Raw genomic sequence first — 13,941 nt, forward strand, 5'->3', positions numbered from 1 at the left:
AATTTCATCTGCCACGTGTCCACCCAAGACACCAGCCTGTCTATATCCTCTTGAAATCTATCACTGTTTACTACCCTTCCAAGTTTTGTGTCATCTGCAAATTTTGAAATTGTGCCCTGTACACCCAAGTCCAAGTCATTAATATATATCAAGAAAAGGAATGGTCCCAGCACTGACCCCTGGGGAACACCACTGTACACCTCCCTCCAGTCCGAAAAACAACCGTTCACCACTACTCTCTGTTTCCTGTCCATTAGCCAATTCTGTATCCATGTTGCTACTGCCCCCTTTATTCCATGGGCCGCAATCCTACCATACGGCACTTTATCAAACGCCTTTTGCAAGTCCATACACACCACATCAACTGCATTGCCCTCATCTACTCTCTCTGTTACCTCATCAAAAAACTCTATCAGCTTAGTTAAACACAATTTGCCTTTAACAAATCCGTGCTGGCTTTCCCTAATCAATCCACACTCGTCCGAGTGACTGTTAATTCTGTCCCAGATTATCGTTTCTAAAAGTTTCCCCACCACTGAAGTTAAACTGACTGGCCTATAGATGCTGGGTTTATCCTTGCACCCTTTTTTTGAACAAGGGTGTAACATTTGCAGTTCTCCAGTCCTCTGGCACCACCCCCGTATCTACGGATGTTTGGAAGATTATGACCAGTATCTCCGCAATTTCAATCCTTACTTCCCTCAGCAACCTAGGATGCATCCCATCCGGACTGGGTGACTTATCTACTTTAAGTACAGCTAGCCTTTCAATTACCTCTTCTTTATCAATTTTTAGCCCATCCAGTACCGCAACTGTATCTTCCTTTACTGAGACTCTGGCAGCATCTTCTTCCTTGATAAAGACAGATGCAAAGTACTTTTTTAGTACCTCGTCCTGCCCCTCTGCCTCCATGAATAGATCTCCTTTACGGTCCCTAATCAGCCCCACCTTCCTCCTGCAACCCTTTTACTGTTTACATGCCTTTAGAAGACTTTTGGATTCCTGCCAAATTGGATGACTGCCAAACAACCTCTCTGGCACTGAAAATTAACTTTTACATGCGTGGAGTCTCATTCCTTCAGATTTTAATTGTTGTTGGTCATTAAACAAAAAACATTTTTAATTTAACTTTTTTAATTTTTTATTTCTGACTCTTTTATCACTATCTTTTAATTCAATATTTCTTACCCTCTCTTTATTTCACTTTCTGTAACTGATTTGACATTGAATTCCCGATTCTAACTTACGCTTTCTGGTTTTGACTGTACTGTTTATTAACATGCTTCAAACTGATTGATTAAGGGGGTAGACAGTTACTTGCCCCGTTCACACAAGTCCCAGATGTCCAGGAGAGGGCGTCACATTGGATAAGAGGAACTTGCTGTGAAAACGCCCATGAAAAGTCTATGGAGAAGTCCAAGTCTAACGAGTGGCGGGCGTCATTCGTTCACTGCTCAGAACAAAATCCGGCCGATTTTGAAATAATAAAATTATTCTAGTTTTATGAGCCAAATAAGAGGAAAGCAGCACATGGTTGGGGTTAACTAAAGTCTGAATTTCAGTGTGTCAGGAAGAATATCACAAATATTTATTGTCAACCTTTCAATGAAATCCTTTAAACTAGAATAATATTGAACTAATAACTTATTACTGGCTCCAAACTTGCTCAGAATGAATGTCACTGTGCTATATCATAGTTCAAAGGTCAAATCTCAACAGTGTTGGGTAGACTCCATGGGGTGGCTTTCACCTTCTCTATCTGGGTGGTAATCTGGCGGAGTGGAGTGCCTGCCCTTTATAAAACCGGCCTGACATTCATCCCATTGATTTCAATGGAGTGAAAATGGCAAGTTCTGTAAAGGGCGGATGATTCGCTCCACCAGATTACTGGACAGGCGGTGAAGATGAAAACCTAACCCCATGCATGTAGAGAGTTTTTCAAAACTTAATTTTTGCATCTGCTTTGTTATATAGAATCCAAAATTCAGGGGGGAGGGTAAGGTCGAAGTGCGATGCAATGCCAATGGCAGTTTGGGACAGAACCTCGATCTGTCGGATTTCTGCCCCATTTGCGCTGTATTGGAAATCCAGATCGGGGTAGGTGGGTGCATCTTCTGCCAGAACTCCCATGTCCTGGGACCAGTTTGGGGCATGTCTGGCGGGTGCTCCCGGGCTAGCCTGGAAATTCTGCTCAGCTCACCACCTGATCAGAGAGCAGGCATCATTCCCTTTACTAGACCTTCAGACAACACCAAGATTACTGGAAATAAGGTACATGCAAAAAAAAATGAAAGCCAATTTTCTTAGGCCCTCCAGGGCCTTGGATTCCCATGCCATAATAACAGGGTGCTGTTCTTATTTCCGCCATCTCATCAGGGTGGGCACCTATGTTGCATTCCCACAGGTGCAGAACATCCACCCCAGCAATTTGAGATGGGGGTTAATGGTTAGGCAAAGCAACAGGCGGAAGTCCTGCTCCACTGCACTTCTGCTTTCTTACAAGAGTCTGCGGAATTTCAGGCCCACAGTTTTTAATTTTCACATCACTGTACAATTGTTATGCCAGTAACTTATTGAATGCCACAAAGTGGAGCTTTAAATACACGGTTTCCTTTGATCTTAGAGGCTTCAATGGAAAAATTCTGAAGTAAAATTTGTAATCAAGTTATTTTATATAATGACACATGGAGACATTGGTAGTCAGGGCTACCAAATCCAAACTAATTTATTGGTTTACCTATTGACAGTAATTTTGATACATAAATTTTCACAGCAATTGGCCTGTTGTATAGTCAGTAACCATTGACATATTATCAGCTATCTTCCCTGCAACAACAGGAACAACTTGCATTCATATAACACCTTTAACATAGAAAAACATCCCAAAGCACGTCATAGAGGCATAACATAGAGCAAAAAAGAAATTCAGAGTGGTGACCAAAAGTTTGGTCAGTGAGATGGAAGTTAAGGATAGTATTAGATTAAAAGAAGAGGCCTATAATGTTGCAAAGAAGAGTAGTGAGCCGAAGGATTTTAGAAATCAGCAAAGGATGACCAAAAAATTGAAAAAAAGGGAGAAAATAGAATGAGAGTAAACTAACAAGAAATATAGAAATGGATTGTAAGAGCTTCTACAAGTATGTAAAAAGGAAGAGAGTAGCAAAAGTAAACATTGGTCCCTTCGAGGCTGAGACAGGAGAAATTATAATTGGAAATGAGGAAATGGCAGAGATATTAAACAAATATTTTGTTTCTGTCTTCATAGTAGAAGACACAAAAAGCATACCAGAAATAGTGGGGAACCAAGGGTCTAATGAGTGTGAGGAACTTAAAATAATTAATATCAGTAGAGGAAAAGTACTAGACAAAAAGCCAACAAATCCCCTAGACCTGATGGCCTACATTCTACAGTTCTAAAAGTTGTGGCTGCAGAGATAGTGGATGCACTGGTTGTGATCTTCCAAAATTCCCTAGATTCTAGAACGGTCCCAGTGGATTGGAAGGTAGCAAATGTAACCACGCTATTTAAGAAAGAAGGAGAGAGAAAAAAGAACTACAGGCCAGTTAGCCTGACATCAGTCGTCGGGAAATTGCTGGTATCCATTATTAAGGAAGTGGTAACAGGGCACTTAGAAAATCATAATATGATTAGGCAGAGTCAGCATGGTTTAATGTAAGGGAAATCGTGTTTGACAGTTTTGTTAGAGTTCTTTGTAACTAGCAGATAAAGGGGAACCAGTGTATGTAGTATATTTGGCTTTTCGAAAGGCATTCGAAAGGGTGACACATAAAATATTGTTATGCAAGATAAGGGCACATGGGGTTGGGGGTAATATATTAGCATGGATAGAGGATTGGTTAATAGACAGAAAGCAGAAAGTAGGGATAAACGGGTCATTTTTAAAAATTCGTTCATGGGATGTGGGCGTCACTGGCGAGGCCGGCATTTATTGCCCATCCCTAATTGCCCTTGAGAAGGTGGTGGTGAGCTGCCTTCTTGAACCGCTGCAGTCCGTGTGGTGAAGGTTCTCCCACAGTGCTGTTAGGAACCAGCAACGATGAAGGAACGGTGATATATTTCCAAGTTGGGATGGTGTGTAACTTGGAGGTGAACGTGCAGCTGGTGTTGTTCCCATGTACCTGCTGCTCTTGTCCTTCTAGGTGGTAGAGGTTGCGGGTTTGGGAGGTGCTGTCAAAGAAGCCTTGGCGAGTTGCTACAGTGCATCCTGTGGATGGTACACACTGCAGCCACTGTGCACCAGTGGTGAAGGGAGTGAATGTTTAGGGTGGTGGATGGGGTGCCAATCAAGCGGGCTGCTTTGTCCTGGATGGTGTCGAGCATCTTGAGTGTTGTTGAAGCTGCACTCATCCAGGCAAGTGAGGAGTATTTTCAGGTTGGCAGGCTGTAACTAGTGGAGTGCTGCAAGGGTCAGTGCTTGGGCCTTAGCTATATACAATCTATACGAATGACTTAGATGAAGGAACCGAGAGTAATTTATCCAAGTTTGCTGATGATACAAAGCTAGGTAGGAAAGTAAGCTGTGAGGAGGGCACAAAGAGTCTGCAAAGGGATATGGACAGGTTAACTGAGTGGGCAAGAAAGTGGCAGATGGAGTATAATGTGGGGAAATGTGAGCTTATTCACTTTGCTAGGAAGAATATGTTTAAATGGTGAGAAACGATTAAATGTTTGCATTCCGAGTGGGTGTCCTCATACAAGAAACACAGAAAGTTAGCATGCAGGCAAAGCAAGCAGTTAGGAAGGCAAATGGCATGTTGGCCTTTATTGCAAGGGGGTTGGAGTACAAGAGTAAGGAAGTCTTGCTACAATTGGTGAGACCACATCTGGAGTACTGTATGCAGTTTTGGTCTCCTAGTTTAAGGAAGGATATACTTGCCTTAGAGGTGGTGCAACAAAGGTTCACTGGATTGATTCCTTGGAAGAGAGGGTTAACCTATGAGGAGAGATTGAGTAGAATAGGCCTATACTCTCTGGAGTTTAGAAGAATGGGAGGTGATCTCATTGAAACATATAAGATGCTGAGGGGGCTTGACATTGTAGATGCTAAGAGATTATTTTCCATGGCTGGCGAGTCTAGAATTAGGGGGCATAGTCTCAGGATAAGGGGTCGGCCATTTAAGACTGAGATGAGGAGGAATTTCTTCACTCAGTGGATTGTGAATCTTTTGAATTCTCTACTCCGAGGGCAGTGGATGCTGAGTCGCATTCAAGGCGGAGATAGATAGATTTTGGACTCTAGGGGAACCAAGGGATATCGGGATCAGCCGGGAAAATGGAGTTAAGGTTGAAGACCAGCCATTATCTTATTGAATGATGGAGCAGGCTCGAGAGGAGGTATGGCCTAGCCCTATTTCTATTTGTTATATTCTTATGATTCAAAGAGGGTCTTAAAGGAAGAGGGAGAGGTGGTAAGGAGAAGGTGTTTAGGGAAGTAATTCCAAAGCATGGGGCTAAGGTGACTGAAGGTGGGGCTGAGGTGGTTGAAGGCATGGCTGACAGTAGTAGAGCAATGGGAGTGGGGATGCACAAGAGGCTAGAGTCAGATAAAGCAGTCTTAGCTGTGCAGTCTAGAAAGAAGGAATATAAAGGGGGACCTCATTGAAGTATAAAAAGTATTGATGAGAATTAATGAATATTACTTCAAACAAGCCAGCAAAGTAGGATCAGAGGAAATAAATTTAAATCAGTGAGAAAGGCCATTTGGCTTATCTTAATTCATCCACTCAGAGAGTTCCTAAAGTGTTCAACATTTCAACATCTAATTGTTTCTTCAAAGATTCTGCGGTTGTCGCCTTCACTATTCTTCCTGGAAGTCCATTCAATTTGTTGATCACTTTTTGTATGAAAAAGAATTTCCTGTTGTTAGTCATAAATTTATCTTTTACTAATTTGAATCTGAGTCTCCTAGTCTTACTTTCGCTATTTAATTTAAAACAATGTGCTGGATTTACCTTTTCATTCTCTGAACTATCTTACATACTTCTGTAAGGTTGCCTTTCAGCTGCCTCCTTTCCAGGCTGAAAAGCCCAAGTGTTTCCTCATAACTCAGCACTTGACACTCTGGATCAGCTTTGTTGCTCTTCTCTTTCCTGCCTCTAGAACTTGAATTTCTTCCTTGTGTCCTAGCAACCAGAACTACATAGAATTACATAGAATTTTCAGCATAGAAACAGGCCATTCGGCCCAACAGATCCATGCCGGTGTTTATGCTCCACACGAGCCTCCTCCCACCCTTCTCCATCTAACCCTATCAACTTATCCCTCTATTCCTTTCTCCCTCATGTGTTTATCCAGCTTTCCCTTTATTGCATCTATGCTATTCACCTCAGCTACTCCTTATGGTAGCGAGTTCCATATTCTAACCACTTTCTGGGTAAAGAAGTTTCTCCTGAATTCCCTATTGGATTTATTAGTGTTTATCTTCTGTTTATGGCCCCTAGTTCTGGTTTCCCCCGCAAGTGGAAACATCTTCTCTACGTCTACCCTATCAGATCCTTTCATAATTTTAAAGACCTCCATCAGGTCACCCCTCAGCCTTCTCTTTTGTAGAGAAAAGAGCCCCAGCCTGTTCAGCCTTTCCTGATAAGTATATCCTCTCAGTTTTGGTATCATCCTGGAAAATCTTTTTTGCACCTTCTCCAGTGCCTCTAAATCCTTTTTATAACAGAACTGTTCACAGTATTCCAAGTGTAGTCTAACCAAGATTCTATACAAGTTTAACATCTCTGCTTTTCAATTCTATCCCCCTAGAAATGAACCCCAGTGCTTTGTTTGCTTTTTTATGGTCTTATTAACATGTGTCGCTACTTTTAGTGATTTGTGTATCTGTACCCCCAGATTCCTCTGCTCCTCCACCTCATTTAGTCTCTTATTTTCCAAGGAATATGTGGCCTCTTTAGTCTTCCTACCAAAATGTACCACCTCACACTTATCTATATTGAAATTCATTTTCTAATTACATGCCCTTTCTGCAAGTTTATTAATGTCTTCCTGTATTTTGTCCCAGTCCTCCTCAGTATTAACTATACCCCACAATTTGGTGTCATCCACAAATTTTGACATTGTACTTCCGAGTCCTGCGTCCAAATTGTTTATGTATACGGTGAACAATAGTGGTCCCAGCACCGATCTTTGTGGAACACCACTTCCCACTTTTTGCCAGTCTGAGTAACTACCTTTAACACCTACTCTCTGTTTTGTAGCCAGCTTGGATGCAGTAGTCAAGATGCAGTCTGACTGCACCATATGGTTTTGGTCATGATTTGTATTCCAATGTTTTGGGCTATATTGTTCAACATTCCATTGGCTTTATTGATTGCTGCTCTGCATCGGTCGGACATATTGAGCATTGAGTCTAGAGTGAATACTAGGACTCTTTTGATTTTGTCCTTGGCTATTTCAACACCATTCATGGAGTACATGTGTCACTAGTTTATTCTTCCTTTGTGCAGTACTTTACACTTTTCTGCATTTCATCTCATATTATTCTGCCAACTTGCATAGTTTATTCAACTTAATCTGTAATTTCTGAACATCCTCCTCTGAATCCACTGCCCCTCTTAGTTTGGGATCACCTGCAAATTTGACCATATTGCATTGAGTTTCTGAATCTAGGTCATAGAATCATAGAACGATACAGCACAGAAGGAGGCCGTTCAGCCCATCGTACCTGTGCCTTTGTCATTTATCTCAATTAAAAACAGTACTATTCCCAACACCAAGCCCTAGGGCACCTCACTCAGCACCCCCACCCCTGCCCTCTCAGCCCCCACCTCACCCTGACATGAGTCCTTTAATGAGCACTTGTTGTTTTCTACCATTCAGCAATTTCTTTACCCTGGATCCCTAATGGTTTGTGTTTAACTAATAGTCTTTAATGTGAAACTTTGTCAAATGCTTTTTGGAAGTCTGACTACATCATTCTGAAGAGCTTCCCACAGTCCTTTTGGGATGTCAATTCCTGAAAGAAGTTGAGGAGATTGATTAGGTAAGATCTACTCCTTCTGAATCTGGGTTGATTGCTGTTTACTAGGTTATTATTGTACAGATATTCTTATGTTTACTCCAGATAATCGATTCCATTATTTTACATGCTTTGGAAGTAAGACTAGTGGGTCTGTAATTGCCTGTATCTGATTTATCACCCTTTTTGAACATGGACACCACATTAGCCTGCTTCCGATCTTCTTAGATTATACTAGGATTTTTTTTTTACAGGCATTCCAGTTTGCATGAAAAAAAAACACTTCATTTCCACTCATGTTTTATTTTTGGTGGTGGCAAACTATTAACCAGATTTGACTGTTTTGTTATTAAATGTTACCGTTTAATATTTTTGCCCTGACCTAACTCTATTTTTTGGTTGTTAAATGCTACAGTCAATCAACAAGTTGAATATGAGATAGATGTTGAAGTAAGCCTCAACGAAAATGACATTTCTGAAGACTTGCTGAAACTTTTACTGAATGAATTATCATATCCCTTTGAATTGCCTATTGAATCACTAAATGGCACTTTGAAAATTTATAACATCACCCTTACAACAGGTGAGTGTGAACAGAATATATCAAAAATTTTATGCAAAATATGCCATTTGCAATGATAACTCATTTAATATCATCTCAAAATTGGCCTATGGTGCAAATGGTGCTTCAGCTGAAGAGTCTCTTATATGTCTCTTATATATATATATATATATATATATCATAAACAGAAGGAGACCCTTTACACTGGCAGTAGATCCTCAACTGGAGCTGTCTGCTTTGGTTCACCAAGTTCTTCTGCTGCTTTACTGGTAAAGCCACCACCAAGTGTGCTAATATCGGGAGATTCTAGGTTCAATCCCAGTCTGTGCTGAGTTAGCTGATCACAGAAGGTGTAACAGTAAAGGGACTGCAGTCAACCTCAATACCTCTGGAGGAAAAATCAGCAAAGACTCCTGCTTCTGGTTTCTAATCAGTGACTGCTGTTGGAAAGCGACTGGGCATATTGTAAGGACAGAATCATGCTTGCTGTGATGCCCCACATCAAATTGCCAGCCAGCAATTACTGTGTGGGCTTACAGATGAAGAAGAGCTTTATCGATGAGGTACCAGGCTGCCAGTGCTTGTGGTACATTCCCACATGAGAGTCAGTTGTCTTCAGGGGAGAAGGAAACATAAGGGACAAAACGGGAAAAAAAATACTCATGTTCAATAAATCTGAAGTTGGTTCTGAAATTGTACATCAAACATAGTAACTACACTTTATAAAACTCCCTTTGCAAGCTACATAAAAATACGTTATGGTGACAGGCACATTATGAAAGGCTGCTTTATTTAACTGTCTGACTCATACACAAAGGAGGTAATTTTGACTTTTGGCGATAGTGTGAAGCGGACAATATTGATTCAGACTCCCATTATACATCTTTCCCGATTTTCATTTCGTTTGACTTCAATATCAAACATATTCCTCCATCTAGTGGCCAGGAGTTGTTTAGCAAGAAAAATGTCATTGTGTGCCAATCCTATCTGTTGCAGTCCAAAGCAAATACAAATCTCCACCATTCTTCAGCAAAAAAATAATTTGCAAAACTATTCGCAGAATTAAAAAAAAGTTTCTATTGTTATCTTTTTAAACTAATTGCCTGAAAGCATATCACAATATTGACTATAGTGTACATATACTGTATGTACTGTGTACAGTCTAGATTGACCAAGATTTCTGAGACTTTAATGTCTTCCTTGTGATGACTTCTGAACATTTTGCTTTGTTCTGCTTGACTTTAATTATTTGTGGTAAAATAATAAATGCCAGATTTGGCCCTGAGCCCTATCTGGCTGTGTATCTGATATCCAGTTCCTTTATGGGTTTGGAAGTGGTAATTCATCTGAGGTGAATAAAATGGATAATGTGAATATATGCAGTGTAACAAATCTAGAGGACACAAGCGCAGAATTAACATGATTCAAGCAACACTAGATGTTATAATAGAACGGAACTGGGAGCTGTGTTGAGTTAGTAACTGTTCTAGAACCACTGGCATGTGGGCATAAGTCCAATTCAGACTGATGAAATGAAAATCTCTGCTGATTGTAAAATCATATAAAAATGAGTTTGGACAGTCTTAACCGAATTGGGCCCAGAATACAAAACTGACCACGATTTGACACTAAAGTGACAATCTCACTCTCAGACCATAACAATGGTAGATGTGATAATTGGAAAAATTAACATGGTGCAGTAGGGAGTGTTCCTGTAAGGATGGGATTAAGGTATTCTGTTGGGCACAGTAGAAGGAGCTTTACTGTACATCTGACTTAAGTTTTACCTTATTTGATGGTGCTTGATACTAACACTGGTGCCAAAAGTGGCAGATGTGTTCCATTTCTCAGCACTGACATCTCTCGCTGCGATAATCACAAAATTCATTGAAAAATTAATTTTAAAAGACATTGATACTTCCCCCCTCAAATCATCAGATATGTGAATAGATTCCGAATCAAAATTAGTATTAATGCACTTTTTATTAAAAGAACTGAATAATTATCTGGTTGAGAAAGATTAAATATTACATGAAAAAATATATAAAGATGTAACCAAATATTCTACAGATCGCAATGTTGGAATTATAGAACTATCATCTGTGCAATGCAACTGGCCCAGATTGAATCATGTAGGTTGTAATTCTAGATCGATGACCTGGGAATTGTGTTCAATTACTTTGGGGGTCTGAGAGTATCTTATGGAGCTTCATCTTCTATTTTTACCTGTGATTAGTCACTTCGCTCAATAATGGGGCAGAGATATCAGTAGAGAAAATAGTATGTGATCAATGGAAGGAATTGACTTGTTTTGCAAATAATTTGCCTCCATGTTTTCACATCTCCATGTCTCAAAAAGCTCCAGGGGCACTATGTCAAAGCCACTGTTGGCCTGGTATTCTGTGGTATGGTCATCCATCCAAAACATATAGAGGTACATTTTATGATGTAATGCTCACTGAAAAATGGGGAGCACATAAATCGGATATGCTGACCTCTGGGCCTAATTCTCTGATCTGCGTTCGCATTGAGCGAGATTCTGTTGTGGGAATGAAGTCTTGTACATTAAATATTATACATTAAATATATTAAATATTCTAGCAATCAAGTATATTGATTCCTATAATATAAAGCAGCACAGTAATTAAAGGTTAAGAATTAATCAACACCTTTTTGCCATTTAACTTCACTTAAATGAGGGCAATGGTGAAATAACTCATTTCAAGCTTAAATTGGAATTTGGCTTTGATAAATTACATCACTTAGCAGGTAATTACTGAATCCCCCCTCCCACTTTGGTTAAATACAAGTTATACTTATGGCTTTAGCAAAGTTCGTATTCTTTGCTGGTAAATGTTTTTCCACTTTCAAAGTTTTTTTATGGCTAGAACGAATTTACAAATCTCTATACTTAATTCACAAAATGTCACAAGATAATGTATTGGATATTGATTTGTTGGCTTTGTTTAATATGTCATGGATCCATTACTAAGTGATGGGGAAATAAATCTCTGCTGAGTACCTGGAAACCACAGATTATTGGTAATGTTTTAATAACTTTTGCTTTTTTTCCCTGTAGTCTGTCAATCTGTGAATAATGAAATTCGATGCACGTGTGATGATCAATTTACTTGGAACTCAACGTTCTGTAGAAAGTACCACTCTTGCAGTGTGAATATTACAAAAGACCAGACCTGTGACTGCATCAAGGATTATCCAACAGAAGGGACATTCTGTGAGCTTGCACCTATAACGACAACCCCCACACAAAGTACTGCACCCACAATCGTATCATCAATAGGAACATCAACAATTGCGTCAAGTACACCAAGAACAACACCAACAATGGTGTCACAAACTACCTCAACTACAACAACACCAACAACTGGATCAAAAACCACACGAACTACAACAACTGGGTCAAAAGGTGAGACAACTACAACAACACCAACAACTGTGTCAAAGGTTAAGACAACTACAACAGCACCCACCACTGCGTCAACATCAGCAATGACCATGCGAGCTGGGTTCGGTACATTGAACAAATAAGAAAGTACACTTGTAGGTCTGAACTGAATGTCATCTAGCTCGCATTATTTTAAAGAAATAACAGTAACAATACTGATCTGTGTAACAAATATAAATGAATAGTGTAATTGCAGAAAAAGTATTGGAAACTAAGTAGGACATTAAGGCAACCAGTTCTGAAATATCGACCATTTCAAGAATCATTAATCCGAGTTGGTGGCACTGACAGCTTTGTGACCATGATCCTCCACTTACTGAATTCTTGGGGAGTGAATTTCTGTGGGGATTCTCCTACTTGTCTGCCTTTACTTCGGCAGAAGAGCCGTGGAAATTTTGGAAGAATGGCGTGCACATCATTTAGGCTGTTTTCTCGGGCTTTTCATAGGTCCTCTGCTGAAAGTTAATGGAAGAGCAGGAGAATCCTCATGGAAATTCATCTCTTTGGTTTCAGTTATACTGTTATTCAGTGAAGTGAAGTTAAGCATTTAATTACATTTATAGTCACCCTAAACTGTTTACAGCACCTCCTTGCAGAAAATTTCCAGCCCGGGAGTTCCTGTATTCTGGCCGGGGAAAGGCCAATGAAGGGATTAGCGGCTGGTATGAGCAGAAGAATGAGGCAAACCAGCCCCAGGAATGGTGGTTATGGGAGTGTAAATCCCTCTGATATAAACGCTGTTTTCCAAAAATAAATACTACTAAATACTTAGTACATGGGAAATGTCATTTGAAGAATGCAGACCAAACCAAAAGCAAACAACCTGTTATTCTTCCACGGGATTTGAACTAAGTGTTGCCCTAACTGGTAATGAGTCTTTCTGTAAGAGAATATCAAAGCCTAGTTTGTAAGACTTAAGTCACAGATTGAATATTTGTTTTGTGATAGTGTGAGGTTTAGACCAGAAGGCTTTATTTCTGTTAATAATAACAATGCTTTCAAATGGCATATTGCTTACAAAGCCTAAAGTAGTGGATTACATACCACAAAGCAGGAGAAGCTATTGCACATAGTTCCAAACTAATTTAAATGGAAGTGCACCCAAACACTGTCAAACTTGAAGGGTCTGAGACAAGCCAGCAACGCAGGTGCACTTTGCACCACAAGTGCACTGAGGAGGGGTCTTGCCAAATTTTGTGCAGTCTCTTCGTTAGCATATGGGTGCTGCGCCTCGCAGTGCACTTTGTATGGCTCACTGATAGAGCCAAGGATGGGGGCAGGATTCCATTTGAAGAGCCTTAAAAGTGCAGGTAGAGCACAATAAAGGTGTACGTGCACTTAGTGTGGGGCAGGAACTGGTTGGTTTGGAGAGCAGCTTTGAAGCAGAGTACAAAGTCTGACAATTCCAAGGTTGCAGGCATGACTGTTCCCTTTACTGATACAGCTTCAGAAGTTGTGTTCATGGAGGTGCAGGCAAGGAAGTGTGCCACCTTTGGGCATAAGGGGCATCTTCCTCAAAACAAATTACAGTAAGGGCTGAATGGGAAGAGGTGGCAGAACAGGCTATTGCTAAATATTTCAATATCATGGAAAGTTGTGCAACTGAACGGAGAGCCATACGATGCACAGAGGAAAGCAATACATTTTTTATTGGAGATTTTTGGAGGAAGGATGAAACATTGTTGTATTTATTTCAAATATTGCAAATTTAGTGAAAGAGCTAATTTCATGATTGCTTTTCTGCCCTATCTGTATATTTTTCCTATTGATCTTTTAAATATATATATATATATATATACTGAACATAGAAGTCTAGATTTTCCTCTTGAGTTATGTCGCTACAGGATGAATTGAATGGAACAGGGAGTCACTTCTGCCAGGAAGTGATGAGGAAGTAGAATGTGTCCTGCCATATATGGGTGGGCAAT

The 13,941-nt window shown here is 40.1% G+C and overlaps 1 protein-coding gene across 1 annotated transcript in view; it reads left to right on the forward strand.

The window, feature by feature from the left end:
• The window catches only part of LOC137322162 (adhesion G protein-coupled receptor F4-like), a 66,533-nt gene that overhangs the window by 783 nt on the left and 51,809 nt on the right, over positions 1 to 13,941 (forward strand). The window contains exons 2-3 of the mRNA XM_067985276.1: positions 8,401 to 8,568; positions 11,627 to 11,974. Of these exons, the coding sequence (XP_067841377.1) occupies positions 8,401 to 8,568; positions 11,627 to 11,974 (516 nt within the window). The remainder of the gene's footprint in view (positions 1 to 8,400; positions 8,569 to 11,626; positions 11,975 to 13,941) is intronic.

Source organism: Heptranchias perlo, chromosome 5 (genome assembly GCF_035084215.1).
Source record: "Heptranchias perlo isolate sHepPer1 chromosome 5, sHepPer1.hap1, whole genome shotgun sequence".
In the NCBI taxonomy this organism is placed as follows: Eukaryota; Metazoa; Chordata; class Chondrichthyes; order Hexanchiformes; family Hexanchidae; genus Heptranchias; species Heptranchias perlo.